Source organism: Adiantum capillus-veneris, chromosome 4 (assembly GCF_014529385.1).
Source record: "Adiantum capillus-veneris isolate H3 chromosome 4, ASM1452938v2, whole genome shotgun sequence".
NCBI lineage: Eukaryota > Viridiplantae > Streptophyta > Polypodiopsida > Polypodiales > Pteridaceae > Adiantum > Adiantum capillus-veneris.
The window spans coordinates 116,992,620-117,013,690 of record NC_140934.1 but is presented as its reverse complement, the minus strand read 5'-3'; the positions used below and the strand labels follow the sequence as shown (position 1 = coordinate 117,013,690).

The 21,071-nt window shown below is 43.8% G+C and overlaps 1 protein-coding gene across 3 annotated transcripts in view; it reads left to right on the top strand.

Moving 5' to 3' along the window:
* LOC147459865 (squalene synthase 1-like) overlaps positions 1–21,071 on the top strand; it is a 60,298-nt gene that overhangs the window by 6,814 nt on the left and 32,413 nt on the right. For all 3 annotated transcript variants that reach the window (XM_086511056.1, XM_086511055.1, XM_086511057.1), the window contains 4 exons: positions 15,064–15,207; positions 15,293–15,397; positions 15,829–15,975; positions 16,058–16,133. In XM_086511056.1, coding sequence (XP_086367182.1) covers positions 15,064–15,207; positions 15,293–15,397; positions 15,829–15,975; positions 16,058–16,133 — 472 coding nt within the window. The remainder of the gene's footprint in view (positions 1–15,063; positions 15,208–15,292; positions 15,398–15,828; positions 15,976–16,057; positions 16,134–21,071) is intronic.

Below are 21,071 nucleotides of genomic sequence, written 5' to 3'. Positions count from 1 at the left end.
CCAATTTTTTTTCCGCGGCACCTATGCTTCACGCAGGGATCACAACGAAGATTCCGGCAAAGAGTATGGCCCACCTCGACCTACTCAGGCGGAGTGACGAGAGATGGAGCGTCGTCAATTGATCGGCGATGCAACGAAGATGATGCTCAATTTTGCGAAGGACCCAAAATTTGCAAAGTATATGAGCGAGAGTTCTTTTCAGGAAGTGCACGAGCAATGGCAGAAAACCACTACACCACCCCCGAAACCCGCTCTCAAGAAACCTTCTGCTCACAAGAAATATTCAGAGAAGGAATTAGAAGAGGTTGTTGATGCACGGATTGCTGAGCTTTTTGACGCGCAAAGGAAAGCCAAAAAGCACGGCAAAAAGCAAAAGAAAGGCACTGACTTCTCGGGTTATTTGGGTCGTTAGTTGACATTTGACAAAGCAAAGAAACAAAAGAAGCGTGTTCACTTTGAAGGAGTACCCAGTTCTTCTAGCTCTTCAGATTCGAGCAAAGAAGACAGAAAAGGTAAAAAGCGAAGCAAGAAACAACGCTTCGGAAAGGGCAAGAAAAAGGCAAAGAAGGCTAAATCTCGCTCAGAGATTGATAGTTCTACTGAGGACTCGTCTACAGACAGCTCAGATTCCGATGACGGAAACTTTTATGCGAACAAGAAGAATTTTTATAAAGCCAACCAGTATGACTTTCTGGAAGATAAAATCAAGAAAGTCCGAGAGTTTAGGGAAGGTGGACACTCGATTAAATTTGATACTTTTTCAGGATACTCAGATGCTTCGAAGGCTTTGTCTTTTATACAACAGTTTGACATCGCTTTCGCGGGAGGACGTTGCTCAGAGCACTCCAAGATTCGGAGAGCTTCCTCTTACTTTAAGGGGAATGCTCGCACTTGGTGGTCCACGCTTCTTCTAAACAAGACTGTGCCAGTTAAATGGCTGAAATTTAAGAAGCTTTTTATTTCTTCTTGGTTGACGCAAAGTATGAACGAGATATAATCATATAGGAGCTGCTTGGAACCATCTTCGGATGACCAAGAAAGATACAATCAATGCTTACTGTGAAAGATTCTGGAGCTCTTTTCTACCCGCCTCTTCATTCAAGAAGATCTCGTTCAGAGAACAGATTGAGCGGTTCACCTTGGGTCTACCTACAGAGATCCGAGATCACTGCTTGGAGCAGAAGTCAGCTTCTATTCAGGAGTTGATGAGTCATGCGAATCGGGGCTTTGCCATTCACTCTGGCAGTCTGACCTACCCCACAGATGAGGCTATGACACAACGAGCTGAACAGACTTCTGGGAATGAAAGTAGAAAGAAAAAGAGCAACCCAGAGAAAAAGCTGATGACCCAAGCTTACTTCTCAGGAGCGAGCTCGATTCATCAAGGAGGGGAAGTGCTTTGGAGGCGGGGAAGATGGACATATCTCCGCAAAGTGCCCTAAAAAGGCACAGAAAGAACAGAATGATAAGGACAACGACAGGCCTGAGAGTTCGAGAGCAGCTGAGGAGCGTGGACGAAAAGGCAAGATGAAAACATGACTGGTTCCAGATTGTGTGGGTACCGATCCCGACACCATGGACGAGAGTACAGAACTTTGTCGAGCTTGGGACAAAGTGAAAGATCAAGAGGCCCTGATCTTCTTTGATGGAGGAGCCAAGGCCAACATCATTTCACCGGAATTGGCGGCTTGGCTCGAGATCACTCCCAATCGGATGGGACCACTTGCGGAGGCAGTTCTAGCAACACGCGGCATGGACTTAGCCATTACACCTGTCATTGGCAAACTTCGGTTGCATTGTCAGGGGTATTTGGGACATGAGGACTTCTTCATAATGCCTTTGGAGGGTTGTGATGTTCTCTTAGGGATTACCCGGTACCACAAGAACAACGCCGTGGTCGATTATCGAGCGAGAAAAGCGACTTTGACGATAGAGAAGGACAGAACCATTGTACTTGATATTAGACTGAAGGGTGAGTCTGTCCCTATTGTATCGGCTTCGGCCATTTCAAATTAATGAAATCTAGTCTGTTTGTTTACTCGATCTTTATAAAAGAATTGAGCGATAACGATAGGACAAATATGTCTAAACTTGATAAAGAATGCCAAGATTTTCTCCACTCTTACGCCGATTGCTTCTCAGAAGGCCTATCAGGCGAGTTACCACGTGCTCGTCCCGAAGATCATACCATTGATAAGATCATACCATTGATCTGATACCTGGAAGCATATCACCGAACCGGCCACCTTTCCGTGTGAGCCTGAAGAGATTATGAATCAAGTGAAAGACCTCTTAGAAAAGGGTCTTGTCCAGCCTAGTACTTCACCGTATTGCTCTCCAGTGTTGTTGGTTTTGAAGAAAGACGGATCTTGGAGAATGTGCATCGATTATAGAGCTCTCAACAAAATCACCATCAAGAACAGATTTCCGATTCCTAGGATCGATGATATACTCGACAGGTTACAGGGATCCTCGTGCTTTAGCAGGATTGATTTGAAGAGTGGATATCATCAGATCCGAATCGCGTCGAGAGACGTCTACAAGACGGCCTTTCGGACTACTTTTGGGTTATTTGAGTTTTTGGTGATGCCTTTTGGCTTAACCAATGCTCCTGCGACATTTAACCGGATGATGGACATGATTTTTTGAGAGTACAGGCTATTTGTTGGCACTTTCTTTGACGACATCATTGTTTTCTCCAAGAATGAGGCAGAATACAGAGATCATTTGCTTCAGGTCTTTCAGGCATTACGAGATCACACGTTAGTGATTAATGCAAAGAAAAGTGAATTTTTCCTACCAGAGATACACTTTTTGGGACACATTGTCTCAGCAGCAGGAGTGCAAATGGATCCGGCCAAGATAGAGACTATACATGATTGGCCCGATTTGAAGAATGTCCATGAAGTTAGAAGCTTCTTGGGATTGTGTTCGTACTACAGGCGGTTCATACGAAAGTTTGCAGAGTTTGCTTCCCCTTTGCATATCTTGACACAGAAAGGAGTCCCTTTCTTGTGGGGATCCACAGAGGTGACTGTCTTTCAGACATTAAAAGAGAAATTGACTACGGGACCAGTTTTGACTTTGCCGGACTTGTAGAAGTCAGTAGTATATTGTGATGCTTGTGGTCGTAGTGTGGGTGCGGTCTTAATGCAAGAAGGCCATGTCATTGCTTACGAGAGACGATTGTTCTCTAGGCCGGAGATGACAGCAGAGATTTATGCGAAAGAGCTTTTGGTGGTTATCCATGCTCTTACTCAGTGGCGGTATTACCTACTCGGAGCGGATTTTATTGTCTTTACAGACCATCAGAGTTTGTGCTACTTCTTGTCACAGAAGCAGCTTTCGGAAAAGCAGATTCGGTGGGCGAACATCTTGTCACAGTTTCACTTCCAAATTGTCCATGTGCAAGGACAGAAGAATGTGGTGGCAGATGCTTTGTCTCGGAAGCCGTTGGTTCTGGCTATTTCCGTGATACATCATAGGAGCTTCGAGGATATGGTCGACCAGTATGCCACAGGTACAAATTTTGCGGATATTTTCACACGGATACGGGATGGGGAGACAGTAGCAGGATACTCCATCCGGGAAGGCTACTTGATGAGAAAAACCATGTTGTGCGTTACACAGCCATTGAGGGAAAAGGTTGTGACTGAATGCCACTATCCACCTTTTACGAGTCACTGCGGCATTGCTACCACTATGAAGGGGGTAGAGAGATACTTCTTTTGGCCGAGACTCAAAAAGGCTGTGGAAGAGTTTATGCGCAGTTGCTTAGTATGCCAGAAGGTCAAGTTTGATAGGCATAAGGCCACAGGGATTGTTACAGCCTTTACCCATAGCGATCCGCCCCTGGGAAAGTATTGCAATGGATTTCATTTTTGATCTCCCGAGAACACAGAGTGGTCACGATGGTATATGGATTGTTATTGATTGATTAGCAAACAGGCTCATTTTATTCCAGTGAAGAGAACAGTCAAGCTGGATCACTTAGCGAGAGTGTTTGTGGCCCAGATCTTCAGATTACATGGCATGCTTGAGATGATTGTCTCTGACAGAGACCCCAGATTTACGAGTTTGTTTTGGAAGGCAATTTGGGAGAACATTGGCACGCGGTTGCAGTTCTTGTCATCGTTCCACCCGCAGACTGATGGGCAATCTGAGATTGCGAATTCAATGGTTCTAGATTTATTGAAGTCTTATATCTCAGATCAGAAGACTCAATGGGAAAGATACTTACCTTTGGTGGAATTTGCCTACAATAACACGATACACTCTTCGACGGGGAAGGCGCCATTTGAGATTGTTGAAGGTGCTGCGAAGGTTCCACCCTTACTGAGCACGAAAGATAAGATCTTTGAAGCGGATGAATATACGCGAGATTTGGATACGGCTTTTGCCAAGGTTCGCGAGACTTTGCAGAAGTCCAAGAACGACAGAAAAAGGCAGCGGATCGCCATCGTCGCGACATGAAATTGAAGGAGGATGATTGGGTGCTCTTAGGTTTTGAGAAGGCACGCCTACGAAAGAAAAAGGGAAAGGAGAGGCTTTTTCCAACGCTTAGTATGCGATACTACGGACCTTTCCAGATCACTGAAAAGATAAATGATGTCTCCTTCCAATTGAAACTGCCAGATACTTGGAGGATTCACAATGCATTCCATGTGAGTCTCTTGAAACCTTTTAAAGGTGATGTGCCTGATGATGGGGAGCTTGATGAGCAACCCGAAGTGGAAGAAAACGAGGAGATCCTCGTTCCTGAACAGATTTTGGCACATAAGGATACGAAGACTAAAGGTAAAGTCCGAAGGCGGTTCTTGGTTAAGTTCAAGAACTATCCTGCATTGGATACTCCTCAGGTTGTGAAACTTTACCTCGATGCTTTTGATTTAGCATAGTTTACTCCAAATGGAACCCAGAATTCAGCTTGGCCAGAGATCTGGTGCAGTGGGATGCACAAGAGGGGAGTCTCTCCGCTCCTTTGTCAACAGATGCCTTGATTTAGATACTAGAGTCACTGATGTCTCTTTGAGCTTCAGGGATACTGAAAGCTGACAGTATTCTGCTGTATGACTTTAATGAAATGGAATTCCTGATTATGATACTAATTTGTTCTTGACTTCTCTTAAGTGCAGGAACTGATAGACGAAATGACTGCAGCATTTTGGTCTGATTGATCTCTGCAGCATTTTGGTCTGATTGATCTCGAATAGACGTGGTTGCAATAGGGGTTAGTCAATCGGACTAGGAAGGATGCTAATATCTCTAGGTACAGAACTCCGCCGGGCTAGTGCAAATCTATTGTGATCTGTGAATTGTTTTGAAGTGGTTATTTGGTGCTGTCGCGATTGATTCTTGACTTGGAGTGTCCAAGTTTGTTACACGGGCCTAGAGCTCGATGATGAGGAATGGGAGGATGTGCATGATTTACAGTCGGCTACTACGAATTGGGAGGCCTCTCAGGCTAGTGGCTCTTGAGTCTTGAGTCTTGAGGCTCGAGAGTTGCGACTTTAGGACTTCCATTATCCTTACTTTTTTGTATGGCTGCTTAAGCCTTTCCCTCTTTGACATTTGTAACTACTAGCATCTTTATGGTATTTGTCACCTTCAGTCTTTTGGTATTGTGGTCACTGGTTTGGTCCCCTTGTAGTCTCGACTCTCATTGTGGTATATGTCACCTTTGGTTTTTTCTGTAGTGCCTTGGCGGGCCTTGTTAGCTGGAATTAAGCGAAAAGTGTTATCTCTGACTTCTACTCTTGCAATTATTTGAGAGCTCTAATCTGTAATTACATATGTTATTGACAATTGTGTATGGGCATTGTGTTTGTTCAATGTTGTGTATGTACTATGTACTTTGGGCGCCGCACATCCCAATCAAGTCATAATAAGGTTGAATGGTCTTCGAATTGTGTTTTTTGTGGGTATTAGAGTCAAAGGACTCTAGTACTACTTGTATTCAAACACAAAACGCTAAAAATAACATTGTTTGGGTGTTTTTTTAGCCTCCCGTTCCGCGGCGTTCCCGTTCCGAACCCCTTCCCGTTCCCCCATTCCGCGGGGAGGTCCGTCGCCGTTCCGGTTCCGCGATCCGGGTAACTTTGATTGCCGTCCTTGTCTAATTGACCTTTGCCGCTGTCCTCTAGCAAACTCCTCCATTTGCTTTTGACTTCATAAACCCGAGCCAAACAATTTGTCGGTTTCCTTGAGAACTCTGCCGATGCATAGGCCGCTAAATGGATGGTTGACCATCCGTTATCCATAGCCACTTGTTGCTTTTGGTCGTTGTCGTCGCGAGTGCTCGAGCAAGGGGAGGCCGTTTTGAAGTTGCAAGATCTAGAAAACTGTACTCCTTCTCGCACTGCAAGGGCCGCAAAATTCTTCCAAACCGCACAAAATCCCCACGCAATTCCACTCGTATCTGGTACTCCCAAGCCACTCCACACCCTCTCCACAGAGAGCTCCACAAGAAGTGGGCTCCACAAACTCTGCTTCTTCCAAGTTGCTCCTCGAAAAGCTCTTTTCCGCCCTTCTCTTGAGCTCCAAGCTTGGCCTTTTCTGAGCCACTTACCTCTCCCAAGCCAAAGTTGCTCCTCAAAGTAAGGCTGCCACTAACGTTTTAAAATGTTGTAGCATATTCATGATGGAGTTGTTGTGGAGAGGGGGGGGGGGGGGGGACGTGGACGTAGCGTCTTAAAATGCACAAGCTTTTCAAGAGGTGCTAGCCCTTATGAAGCTGCGTTTCAATATGCATGTCGGGTTGAAGAGTGCAGTCCCACATCCCTAGCGTCTCAACATGCCGTCGCAATGCCCTTTTGCACAATACCATGCACTGCACATGCGTTTCAAAACGTAGACGAGAGGGGGCAGGGCGTTGTCGAGAGGCGCACAGCAAGAGGGTTTGATAGCAGAGGGCGCAAGCAGGAGCGTTTCAAAACTCTCAGCAGGGCAAAGGGGGGGGGGGGGGCGACGTCACCAGCAGGCTCCGGTAGCCAGCGTTTCAAAACGCTGTAGGTGAGAGTGGTCTTTGCTGCCGACCAAGGAGAACACCTATGCTGCAAATGCTAGCGTTTTAGAATGCAGCAACTTGATGAGGGATTGGCAGCGACAAAGGGAGATGGAGAGTGGAACGCCGATGGCAGGTGTGCTCCTCGCTCCTCTTGCGGGCTGCTCCTCTAGCTCTTCACGCGCGAGCTACACCAAGCTTTGATACCATGTCAAAGTCGACGATGCGGAAGCGTAGAGACCAGAGAGAGAGAGAGAGAGAGAGAGAGAGAGAGAGAGAGAGAGAGAGAGAGAGAGAGAGAGAGAGATTTGATTTGATTTGGTTTGATATTTACGTCCTTGGGGGGCCAAAATGACCCATGGGACCCTCGAAAACTCTAAGCAAACTCCCCTTGCGGGGGTGTGTGGTGTGTAGCACCCTTTGCCTTTTCCATGAGTAGTGTGTGATGTTCTAGAATACTGGCGAGGTATATGCCTAGAGTTGTAGGAGATGGGTCGGTTTTAGAGAGCAATTCCTCAATAGTAGTGCATCCCCTTGTAAGCTGCTGAAAATCAGCGCGTATGTCGGTGTATGCGGGGCATTCTAGAGTCACATGTGTCTCATCCTCAATCTTTTGTAAACTGCATTGGGTGCATTCTCTTTGGCTTGCATCAATTTTCAGCCATCCTCCTGTCTCTACTTTCAGCCTGTGAGCTCTCATACGCATCATAGTGATGGCTCTTCTTGCTCGGTGACACATAGGAGTTCTTATGTGAACTTGCGTTTGTGACATTTTGTATGCCTCCCAATACTTTGTGTGTACATGTTTGCAGTAGTATTCAAATTTAGATCTGTGTGTAGCCGTCTTCCATTGGTTGTGGAGACTGTCTAGCGTTGTCAGCTCAAAATTCAGCATATAATCTCCTTCTTTTCCTTCTTCGATAGGCATGTCTACATATGCTTCCACATTCTATCTTGCAAACCATCTCTTGATGTCTTGTACCAGACTTGAGGAGAGGATTTTTCTCTTGTTGGTTTTTTGTGGTGCACAACCGACTCCCCACGCCACTTGTGGTATTCTATTGGGAGACATCTTCTTCACTTTCATAATGTATTTGTACATTCTTCTGCAATGCTTTCATTTCTAATGGCCTGTTGCCTGTTTCCAACATCATCACGGAGTATGGTGTCGTCGTTTGACCCCAAGATGTCTACATAAGAACTTCTTTTGTATCTTTTCTATTTCGTTCCATGTACTGGCCGATATGCTAGCACCCCAAACTTCCACCTCGTATAGTATGGTCTGTACTTCGCATGTTTCAAATACCATTGCTTTGATCTCCCATCTTCGGATATTGCTTTGTGTACACATATTCTCAAATTGGTAGTATTTGGCCTTGCCCGCATCAAGTCTGCTTCTTACACAACTTCCCCATGCATGATTGGAAGGAATATCCACTCCCAAATATTTAAAACTATCCACCACTTCGATTGCTTGGTCTAGGTACATCACCCTGGGCTGATTTATGGACATAATCTTCGTCTTTTTCACATTGATAGCTAAGCCTGTAGCTTCACAGAAAGCATGCACGGCATCCATTGATCTTTGTAATGACCTGAGGTTATATGCAAAAAGGACTACATCATCCGCATATATGAGAAGCCAAAGTATGAAAGCTCCAATACTTGGTCTATCTTCTTCTTGTGCGAGTGCTTGTTGTATGAAGTCCTCAAGTTGATCTATGCGTAATCCAAAAAGTGTTGGGGACAGAGGGCAGCCTTGTTTCACTCCCATGTTACTTTCGAACTCTTGGGAGAAACCTGTTTGCATTTTCAACATGCATCTCACCTTTTTGTAGAGACGAGCCACCGCCGCTCTAAGGTGTATCGGTACTCCAATGTTTTCCATTCTTTTCCACAAAACATCTCTGCAAACTGTGTCGAACGCTTTTTTGAAGTCCACAAAACAACAATACAAAGTTTTGCCCTTCAATCGGCTTTCTTCCATCAATACTCTGAGCGACATGAGGTGATCTACAGTGCTGTATTGACATCTAAAGCCTGCTTGACCAATTGCACGTTTGTCATTACATTCAGCCCATACACTGATCTCTTTTTCCAAAATGCTACCCAAGAGTTTTGCCATGCATGAACCAACCATAATAGTGCGATAGTTTTCTGGCTGATTTCTGTCCCCACTTTTGAATAAGTCCTTAATCCAGTTTTCTTGCCAATCTGCGGGTAGATCTTGCGTGGCTGCTTGATTTAGGAGTCTATGGATCCATTCCTTGGCCACCTTGCCTGACCATTTCAGCATTTCCGAGCTCATGTTATTGGTGTCTAGTGCTTTCCCATTCTCAAGCTTTTGTATACCTTTTAGAGTTGCCTTCATAGTCAAGGGTTCTTTCGTTTGCAACTCGGGTTCATTTCCTTAGCATCTTTGTGTACATAAAGTTGTTCCACATAAGCATACTTGGCTGATGTCTCCCATGATATCCTGTCGTTTCCCTTTCATTTTCCGCCATGCCCCTTTCGGGTTCTCTTTGAAATGCTTGATCTCTTTTTGTTCTTTTTCCAGCTCATACCTTCTTCTTTTCTTTCATAGGAGTGCATTATATTCTCTGACTAAAGGTGTCCATTCCTCCTCTAACTTGAGTGTCATTCTCAACCTGTGTTTGGCTGCCTTACATTCTTCATCAAACCATGAATTATGTGGCATGCCTTTTGCATCTTTCTTCTGTTTGCGAGCTCTACCCATTACAACTTCAAGGGTTGTGATCATTGCTTGTTTGAAAATTAGCCACGTGTCTTCAACATTGCAGGGCATGTCATGTACCATGAGTATGCTATCAAGAAAAGTCGCATATTCCTTTTTCTTTTCTATTTGCATTTTGTATGACCAAGTCGGCTCTGCTGCTATCTTTTCCTTCCTTTGTGTGGGCACTCGTAACCATACGTGAATGGGTGTGTGGTCCGAGTTTGGGGATCGTTCTCCCACCGCAAAATCATGTATTATGTGTGATCCATCGTAACTAACCAACATGTAGTCAATGGTGCTCATCCCTTTATTGGCCATGTAGCATGTGTATTTACCCGAGTTTGCAAATTTTTGCGATCCATTTATGACTAGCATTTGCATGGAGTTCATCATGCTAATCAAGGCTGATCCTTGTGGATTTGTTATTTGGTCATGAGAGTACCTCTCCCACATAGGATCGGGGGTGTCATATCCCTCCTTATTGGCAGGATGTAGTGTGAAATCCACAACTTGCATTTGAGTGTGTGCTATACGAGCATTCAAGTCTCCCATAAGCATGACTATGCCCTCTATATATATATATATATATATATATATAGAGAGAGAGAGAGAGAGAGAGAGAGAGAGAGAGAGAGAGAGAGAGAGAGAGAGAGAGAGTCTCCTGAACCAATCAACCTTGGCAATGAATTGAATGTGTATACAATGGAGGCAAGGGGTTGCTTATATAGCAATCCCAGTAAATTGCCCTACCCAAGAGTTTGACAAATAAGTAAAATAAATACCTAAAAGCCAAACTAAATAATGGGATGACATTTGGCAGTTCACTTGAGATGCCAAAACTTTAACACTCTAAACCTTGAAAAAGTATCGAATTTGACTGCTTGTCCACCTTCCTTGAATTCTTTGGTCTTCTTATTCTTGACTTCGAGAAAATCATATAGATTTTCTCTGTAAAAATGCTTTCTCTTCGAATGAAACATCTGGTCCTCGAAGTCTGAACTCTTAGAAGAGGATGAATCCTCGTCAAAGCAGTCAAAAAAGTGTTGGGATCTGTGGTAGGGTCTGCTTTTCTTGGCCTTCATCTTGTTCTTTCCCAGTCTCTGGTTTTGTCGATTCTTGCCCTGTCTGTCCTCATTACTCGAATCAGAAGAGGAAGAGCTATCCGAACTGTCGGAAGAAGATGAGGACAAACTGGACAATCCTTCGAAGCATACATGCTTCTTCTGTTTTCTTGCATTCGCAAAAGAAGATTGACGGCCCAAATAGCCATGGTAGTCAGTTTCCTTGTTGCGTTTCTTTGGTTGCTTCTTTGTGCCAAAAGTGGGTTGACTCGTCTCTCGACAACATCATCAAGTTCATCTTCAGTAAACATCCGTGGAACAGGGGTTTCTTGAGGGCTGACTTTAGTGGGGAACCGACGGCTTCCCGCCATCGAGTATGCACTTCGACGATTGGGTGCCGGGTCAAAAATTTGGCATACTAGGGATCCTTTGAAAACTGGAGCATCTGCTTTGCACAATCATCAACCTGGTGCTGACGCAGTATCTCCATTAGTTGACACTCCGTAGGTTGAGGTGGCCGGTATTCTTTATCTGTTGTTCCATTTGAATTTTCCATGCTGCCTCCAGTTCCAGTAGTGTCAGGAGGGTTCGCTTGATTCTTGTGAGAATCATTACTAGAATCCATGTGTGTCGCGGGAAAGGGGATCAGATTTCTTAGTAGAAGAGAAATCGGTTGAGCTTTGATATCACTGTAACAGACTTAGGTACCCCAAGTCGAGAATCACTTAAAAATACTTCACACTTTAATCATACTTCAATTGAGTCGACACGGCCCGGCGTAGTTCCGTGCCCAGAGAGAAGCTTGAGCAAAGTTACAATGCCCGCGGGTCCTTTTTTGCTCGGAAGCTCGTCAGCAATCGAAGCCAGAGAGTGGCCCTTACAGAAAAAGCTTCAAGCTCAAAAGCTGTAACCCCAAAAGTTGGCGTTGTTTTCAGCCAGCGCAAATTACAAAATTCAGTACACTGCCACGTTAGCACTATCAACGCGGTTTTCTTCCATCTGTACAGCCTGTCAACGCGATTTGTGGTGGGTTCGTACTGCCTGCTTGCCAGCCTTCTTTTTATTTCCTAATGTCCCTAGGGCCCCATTGGACGAGACCCTATAAGTTGTTCCAACTTATAATTCTTGGTTTTGTCTATGGGGCATGCCACGTCATAATTTTGTGACAGTATCTCCTCGCCTAGTTCTATTTTAGTATGTCAGTCATTCTCATTCTTGTGCCCTCTTGGGGCACCGTTCCCCAAAATCAAAGCACTTTCTCGTCTTGAGGTATTCGTCTTTCTGTTCCTTTGTCAATCGGGGACGTGCATCTTTCTTTTCTCTTCTTGTGTCATGACTTGTTGATGGTTGATCCGTTGGATAAGTCAAGTTACCTGCATGCATAGCAAACCCTTGCTTAGCATGTCCCATCAACTGCTGTATGGACTCAGATTTCTGTAACAAGCAGTAATCTCGTATCTTTTTGGGCAGACCACAACAAAATCGCTCGATTTGCTGCTTAAAACTGATCTTTTTAAAGGATGAAGCAGGTAGAAAAACCTCTTGCAATAAGTATCCATAGTATTTGCCTTCACCATCCGAAGATAATTTTAGGCGATAATCACGTCACGATTGTACTCTTGAGTGAGCCATGAGGAAATAAAAAGTCTCTTGAACTTAAGCCACTTTGTCGGTGCTTCTTTTCTTAATAGAAGAGTGGACCACCATGTCCGTGCATTTAATTTCAAATAGGATGCTACCCTTCTAATCTTGGAGTGCTCTGAGTAGCGCCCTCCAAAAAAAGCTATGTCAAATTGTTAAATAAAAGCGAGGGCCTTGTGTGCATCTCAAAATCCTGAAAGGGTATCAAACTTAGTGCTTGTCCGCCCTCCTTGAATTTTTTGGTCTTCTTGCTCTTATCTTCGAGGAGGTCATATTGATTGGCTTTATAAAAGTGCTTCCTCTTAGAATAAAACATTTGGTCATCAGAGTCCGAATTCTTAGAAGAGGATGAATCCTCCTTAGAACTATCAGAAGATTTCCAAGATCTACAGTGGGATTTGCTTTTCTTGGCCTTCTTCTTTTTCTTTCCATGCCTTTGGTTCTTCTGTCGTTTCTTGCCCTTTCTGTCCTCATCACTAGAATCAGAAGTGGGGTTGTCGGAATTGTTAAAAGAGGATGAGGATGAACTGGACACACCCTCGATGCGTACACGCTTCTTGGCTTTTCGTGCATTTGCAAACGAAGACTGTTGACCCATTGACCCAAATAACCAAGGTAATCTGTTCCCTTGTTGCGTCTCTTTGGAGGCTTCGTAGTCTTGAATATTTGGTTGACTCGTCGCTTGATCACAACATCAAGTTCATTTTCAATGTACATCCGCGGGACAGGAGGTTTCTTCAACACGAACTTTAATTGTGAATCGATGGCCGTACGTCACCAGGAATGCATCCGTAGGCCGTGATGGCCCGTACTCTCGTTCTGATTGCCCATTTAAATTTCTCGTACTTTCACCCGATTCGGAATTGTTGGGTGAAGTCTCTGATTCTTGCGGGATTCATCGTTTGAAATTATGTTTAATCTGGGGTTCTTTATGGCTTATGCCTGTAAAACAGAGCGATGAAGACTGGAGCGCGCCCGACTGCGCAATGAAGTAAGGGTGAGAATGCCTAACAAGTCCAGGGTCGGTACACAAAGTCCGGGGTCAGGACACGAAGATTCTTTAATAGAATTTCCACTGAGCTTTGGAGGACTCGTATGCTTTGAGAAAAGCACATGCCTAAAGCTCCGATACCACTGTAACAGATAAGTCCGGGGTCGCTTTGGAGGACCAGTATGCTTTGAGAAAAGCACACGCCTGAAGCTCTAGCGTCTGATACCACTGTAACAGATAAGTCTGGGGTCAGGACACGAAGATTCTTTAATAGAATTTCCACTAAGCTTTGGAGGATCGGTATGCTTTGAGAAAAGCACACGCTTGAAGCTCTAATACCACTGTAACAAACTTGGGCGCCCCAAGTCGGAAATCGGATTCAACACACGAAGAATCACTTAAAATACTTAACAATTTTATCGCACTTGTAAATTAGAGAGTCGACACTGCGAGGCATTGTTCCGTGCCCAAAGGTATTGGCCCCAAAATCTGGCTTGAGCAAAGTTACAACCGTGTGGGCCCACTCTGCTCAGTTGCTCGTCAACACACACTGAGGGAAAGAGGGGCCTTGGGTTCTATTTAAAGGCCCTTGGCTATCAAACCCAAAAGCAATTTTACATGAAAAGCTTCTAACTGAAAAGCTACTGGCCCAAAAGCATCCAGCATGATTCGTGGAATTCCGTATAGCTTGCCATGTAGCATGCCAGCGCAAAACGCAGAGGTCTGTACTGCTGCCATGTCGGCGTTGTTAGTGCGATTTACGGCCGTTTGTACGAATGTCCACGTTATCTGTTCGTCCGTACTGCCACGTCATCAAGACTGCCACATCATTAGTTTGTGACATCGCCTTCAAGAAAGCTCAAAGGCTTGGTTGTCTACACAAATGCTCAATGGGAGAGATCGCTCAAAAAATGATGCTCAATTTTTCCTTCTTAGTGCCCTCCAAGGAGTCTTTACATAGGTACTGGCCTAGCCTTTTGAGTGCCCCTAACCCTTGGCTTTTCCATTGTCCGACCTTTGGCTTTCAAAAATTTAAGTCCGACCTTTGGCTTATAAAAGGAAAGGCACCCCACTTTAAGGGATGATTTGTGTTATGCGCCTCACTTTTAGGACTGATTTGTGACACACTCAGCATGCATAATGCCCAATGTAATCCTATTTATTTAGTAAGGTCGGACAATTCAGTTGAGGGGTGTATAAGGACCTCTAGCCCCCATTGTTATAACCATCTAATGCATTGTCAAGTGTGTTGGTTCGGAGAATCTCTTTTGTGCCTTCTCTCTCTCCGCTTCCACATCGTCTATTTTGACACTCAAACCATAGGCCAAGATCTAAGGACGTCAAGTAGATATAGCTGTAGGAAACTGCCATATGGATAGGCGTACAGTTTTTAGCAAGGGGACCACGTGATGGAATGGTTTAAGAAAGATTTTTAATTCAGAGTAATCGAGTCTGCACTTTTGATTGCTTTGTGCCTAGTTAGAAGCACTTGAATTTTGAAGTCTTCTCGGAAGAAAGGTATTTGCCATGTAGGCCTCACAAAACTCAATTCTTTAACTTAATGCCATGCTAATGTGTTTCTTTCGTATGATGCTTTATTAACATACCTTCTTGTTCTTAATTGCTACAGGTGGAGACCATTGAGGACTATGATGAATATTGCCATTATGTGGCAGGGCTCGTAGGCTTGGGATTATCCCGCTTGTTTCATGCTGCAGGCCTTGAGAATCTGGCCTCGGATGAGCTCTCCAACTCTATGGGATTATTTCTTCAGGTGTTTATCATCAATAGCACCATCTTTAAGGTTCGACTTATCAAAACAGTATTAACATTTGTAAACTGGGTGCTACTTCTTACAGAAAACGAATATCATAAGGGATTACCTTGAGGATATCAATGAGCTTCCAAAACCACGAATGTTTTGGCCCAGGGAGATTTGGGGGAAGTACGCTTCCAAACTGGAGGTTAGCACTCAAGCTGTAACAATTCACTTATTTGAACCTTTGTACAAATGCTACCATAATAATACTAGTTATGCAATGTTCCAAACTTGACGGTTTGTGGCCATGGCAAGATGATTGACTTTCTTAGATGCATCTCAGCTCTAGTTTCCCAATCCTGTGTAAGAATTGTAACTCGTGAAAACAGCTGCATCCATGAAATAACTAATATTTCCAAAAGCAAAATTACAAATTGTCAAGTTATAAACATTCTATTACTAGCATCACTGACGGTTTATAGTTTGGTAATAAAAGAGGTGTTGACAGATGCAGAATGGTCTTTCGGCAAACCAGCTGTAACTATGTGTCTGAGATTATCATTTTGTTATTTCTTTTTTCCCTTCTGATGGTGGACTTCAGGCCCAGTTGTTTACTATTCTAAGGTTGTTTTGCAGGATTTTAAAGAAGAGGAGAATTCTAAAGCTGCTGTGGAATGTTTGAATGACTTGATCACTAATGCATTGGGGCATGCCCTAGACTGCTTAACATACATGTCTGCACTTAAAGACCCTGCTGTGTTTCGTTTTTGTGCCATACCTCAGGTCTGCTCTCAGTATTTTAATACAAGATGAACTCGAAATGTGAATTCCTTATAATTGTCTTGTTGTCTCATGTTTTTTGTAGATTATGGCAATCGGCACTTTAGCAGTTTGCTACAATAATTTAAACGTGTTCAGGGGGGTGGTCAAGATAAGACGTGGTATGTGAGCAAATCATTCAATGTGTTTTGTTTTATTATAAGTCTCATGTCCCGTTCTTTGTCATTTAAAGCGGTTTCCTTCAGCTATAGACTCTAACAAACCACAACCCACGCACTATATCACAAACACAAGTTTTTCATCTTTTGCTTATATCTTCTAATCTGAACCCAAAATAGGTGTGCAGCTGATCTGAAAAGAACTGGGTCTAAGCGTTGCTGTCAAAACTGCTCCTTTCATGTGTTTTTCAGATTTTTATAAACAAGTTGATGTACAACTCACCAAACCAGTGCAAGTGGGAATGGTAGTTGGTCGCTATATACGGGAACTTGGGGATAGCAACCTTGTGAAATACTTTAGGGCATCTGAATACATAGAGAAGATGGTCGAGAAGATTGGCCTTAGGTAGAAGTGCTATTGTCAAGCATAGCAGATGATGAACATGGGACAGAGATCAGATATCACACTAACACAGACACCGCTTTTTTGGGTGGGTACCAAGATCTCATCAAGTTCATTGACTTCTGGCTGATCTTCATGTCGCATATCTTTTGGCACATCACCCACAAAGGGTCTTAGAAGACTCACCTGAAACGCATCATGAATCTTTTAAGTGTCAGGCAATTTCAGCCTATAAGCAAGATGGCTGATCTTATCAAGCACTTGAAAAGGCCCATAGTAACGCATGCTGAGCTTTGGAAATAACCTTTCCTTGCCCTTCATCTTCTTTAATCTTGCTTTTTCAAACCATAAAAGTACCCAATCACCAGGTGAAAACAGTAATTCACAACGGTGACGATCAACATCCCTTTTCTGCTTTGCTCGAGTCTTTTCCAAGGCAACTTTGATTTTCTTATACATTTCATCCATGTTCTCAACAAATCGATCTGCCTCAAAGATCTTGTCCTTTGTATGCAAAATGGGAGGAACCTTTTTGCCACCTTCAACAATCTCAAAGGCTGCCTTGCCTATGGATGAATGCACCGTTTTGTTGTACGCATACTCACGCATAGGCAAATACTGTACCCACTTGCCCTTATTATTTGACACATAACATTTCTGCAGATCCAAGACAGTAGAATTAGCCTCTTCTGATTGTCCATCAGTTTGTGGATGAAACGAAGACGTGAACTTGAGCGTAGTGCCCATGTTCTCAAATAATCCTCTCCAAAGCAAACTCGTCATGTGAGGATCACGATCATTGACAATCCATTGTGGCATACCATGGTACACAACAGTGCCATTTGGTCAGACTAATCTTTTTCTTGACAGGAATAAAATGGGCGTGCTTGCTGAAACTGCAAATAATGGTCCATATACCATCATTCCCTGTCGGCGTTCCTAGAAGATCAAAGTTAAAATCCATAGCAATGCTTTCCCATGGCTTACCCGGAATCGGTAGTGGTTGTAATAACCCTCGTGCTTTTTGCCTGTCAAACTTGATCTTTTGGCAATATCAGCATGCTCGCACAAAGGCATCCACATCTCTGCTCAAAGTAGGCCAATAAAAGAAAAGTCTCTACCGCTTTCACTGTCGCATCAATCGATGTCCTGCATACGGTGGGATATGCCTTTCTACCATGACCTTATGTTGCAGTGGCCTAGTGACACAAAGTCTGCCATGCATCATCATAAAACCGTCTTTGAGGAGGTAGTGCTCACGACGTTGCCCATCTTGCAACTGTTCAAAGATCCTTGCAAAATCTTCATCAATAGCATACTGTTCCTTCACGTCATCAAGCTCACGATGATAAGGAATTGGCACAACTGAAATTTGTGGCTTTCTTGATAACGCATCACCCACAGCATTCTTCTTTCCTTCTACATGCATAATCTGGAAGTGGAACATAGAAAGAATGTTTGCCTATCGCATATGCTTTTCGGATAGCTTTGACTATGTCAAGAAGTATCGCAAGGTCTGATGATCTGTCTGGACAACAAAATCAGCACCTAACAGGTAGTGCTTCTAGCTAGAGAGCGCATGAATGACGGCCATTAGCTCTTTCTCATAGATTTGCATAGTCTTTTTTGGCCCTTGCAAGATTCTGCTCTCGTAAGCTACTACCCGATCATCTTGCATTAGCACTGCTCCGATGCTATTGCCGCACGCGTCACATTGGACCACAAATGACTTCCTGAGATGTGGTAAAACAATCACGGGATCTAAAGTCAACTTTTCCTTCAAGAGATTGAAGTTGAAATCTCTCTTTGGGTCCATCTGAAAGTGACCTTTTTCTTTTGCAAAGCGTGAAGAGGTGAAGCTATCTTTGCAAAATTCTTGATAAACCTTCTATAGTATGAGCACAATCCTAGGAAGCTTCGGACATCATGCACAGTCTTTAAGTCTGGCCATGTCTTAATAGCTTCAACCTTTGCGGGATCCATTTAGACACCATCCTTTTGATACTATGTGGTCAAGAAAGTGGATCTCTTCTAAGAAGAATTCACTTTTCTTAGGATTGACAAGTAAACTGTGACTGCGTAACTCTTCGAACACAATGGTCAAGTGACGCCTATGCTCCTCTTCATTCTTTGAATAGACTATCATGTCATCAAAGAATGTGGCAACAAACTTTTGATACGAGCGGAAAATGTGGTCCATCATCCTATTGAATGTAGCAAGAGCATTTGTAAGACCAAATGGATTCACTAGGAACTTTTAGAGACCAAATGTCGTCCTAAACGCAGTCTTGTGCACATCCTCTGGCCTTATACGAATCTGATGGTACCCACTCTTAAGGTCTATCCTATTGAAAATTGCAGCACCCTCTAAACGGTGAAGAATATCATCAATCCTTGGAATAGGAAACCTATTCTTGACGGTATTCTTATTCAACACACGGTAGTCAATACACATGCACCAAGAGCCATCCTTCTTCTGCACTAGGAACACTGGGGAGCAAAAAGGTGAAGAACTAGGTCGAATGAACCCCTTCTCCAAAAGCTCCTCAACCTGGCCCATAATCTCTTTCTGTTGAGCCGCACTAACCTTGTAGGGAGATCTGTATGTGGGCTACACCCTGGCACCAAATCTATCGTATGGTCCTGAGGCCTCTCCGGCTCCAATTGTGATGGTAATGAATCAGAAAAACAATCATTAAACTCTTGCAAAAATAAATCTGAAACATCACGTGCAAAAATCAAGTACGTAGAGAGATGATTCTTAATTACAGAAGTGATAGCCAAAGCAGATACAATAGGGTAGACTCCCTGTCACAAATTGATGACGCGGCAGCTTGCAGGCACCCGTGAAATGCGCCGACAGGCTTACGTGGCAGCCAACTGAAAATCCGTCGCAAAACGTGCTGACATGTTGACGTGGCAGACCGTACGGATGTCTGTACGGACATTCTGCTTTTCACACTGACAGCCGTACGGATTTCTGAAAATTGCGCTGAGAAGCTTTTTGGGCATAATGCTTTAAATTTTAAAAGCTTTTGGAAGACCAATTGTTTTTGGGAACTTTGCTTTTGAGATGAGATTTTTGGGGCTCTGCTTTTGGGCATCCCTTGTACCAATAAATAAGTTGGTTGGGCCTCATTACTCAGAGCATCTGGACGCAAAGTCTGAGTGTGAGTCCCCGTCGACGCCCTTGTACTTTTTCATCAAGATTTAATATAAAAAGAAATACTGAAAGGGGCGCCAGTCTTTGGGGCCAAATACCTCTGGGCACGGAACTACGCCGGGCCGTGTCATCTTTGTGAACTATTTTGAAGTGAATCTTTGTTGTGTCGCGGTAGAATCTTTACTTGGGGTGTCAAAGTTTGTTACAGTGGTATCAGAGCAGAGAAAGATTCTTCTTCTACGGAGGATCCGATCCTTTTTGCAGTGCGCACTGTTTTTGGGAAAGAATTTTTGTAGCTCGACCTCGGATTTATTAGCCGCTCCCACCCTTCATACATCGCGCATCGGGCGCGCTCCCGTCTTGACCGCTCTGTCTTACAGGGCATAAAGCCATAAAGAATCCAAGATTACACATGGGTTCTCGTGAAGAATTTGAGAGAGATGACACCTCTCAGTGGGAAGGCAAAGAAAAGTTGAAAATCCGGCACAGGAATTGAAGAAAAGAATGAAGATTTGGCAAAAAAAAATTCGGACAAGTCTACTAGAAAGGAGTACAAACGTCAATTGCAGATTGGCATATGTGTGAACAGATTGATTAAGTACTCCAAGGACCCGAGATTGGCGAAACACCTGAAGAGTTACCCAATTGATAAGATTTGCTCGAGATGGCGTGTGACCATTGCTTCTCCTCTCAGGTAGGGAGGAAAGCCGAAAAGACAGACGAGTGCAGAAAAGCGGACGTTGTACTCGCAGAATGACATGGACAAGCACTCTCGAAAAGAAGCACTTCTACAGAGCCAACCAATATGACTTCCTCGAAGACGAGAGCAAGAAAACAAAAGATTTTAAAGAAGGTGGACAGCCAATTAAATTTGAATCCTTTTTTGGGTTCCGAGATGCTTCGAGGGCTTTGGCCTTCATTCAACAGTTTGACACAGCCTTCTCTGGAGGGCACTACTCAGAGTACTCCAAGATTAGGAGGCTGCATCTTTCTTCAAAGGAAATGCTCGAACATGGTGGGTCCACTCTTCTTCTGAGGAAGGAAGCTCCAGTTAAATGGTTGAAATTCAAAGGGCTCTTTATTTCTTCTTGGGCTGACTTGGGAGTACGAACGAGATATACGAACCACTTGGAATCATCTTCGGATGACCAAGGGAGATTCTTTGGATGCCTTTTGGGAGAGATTTTAGAACTCTTTTCTACCAACCTCTTCATTTAAGGTCTCTTTTAAGGAACAGATTGAGCAGTTTCGCTGCAAACTCCCTACAAAGATCTGAGACTGCTGCCTCGAACAAAAGTCGAATTCTATTCAAGAATTGATGGGTCGTGCGAAACGGTGTTTTGCGATACATTCGGGAAATTTGACTTACCCCACT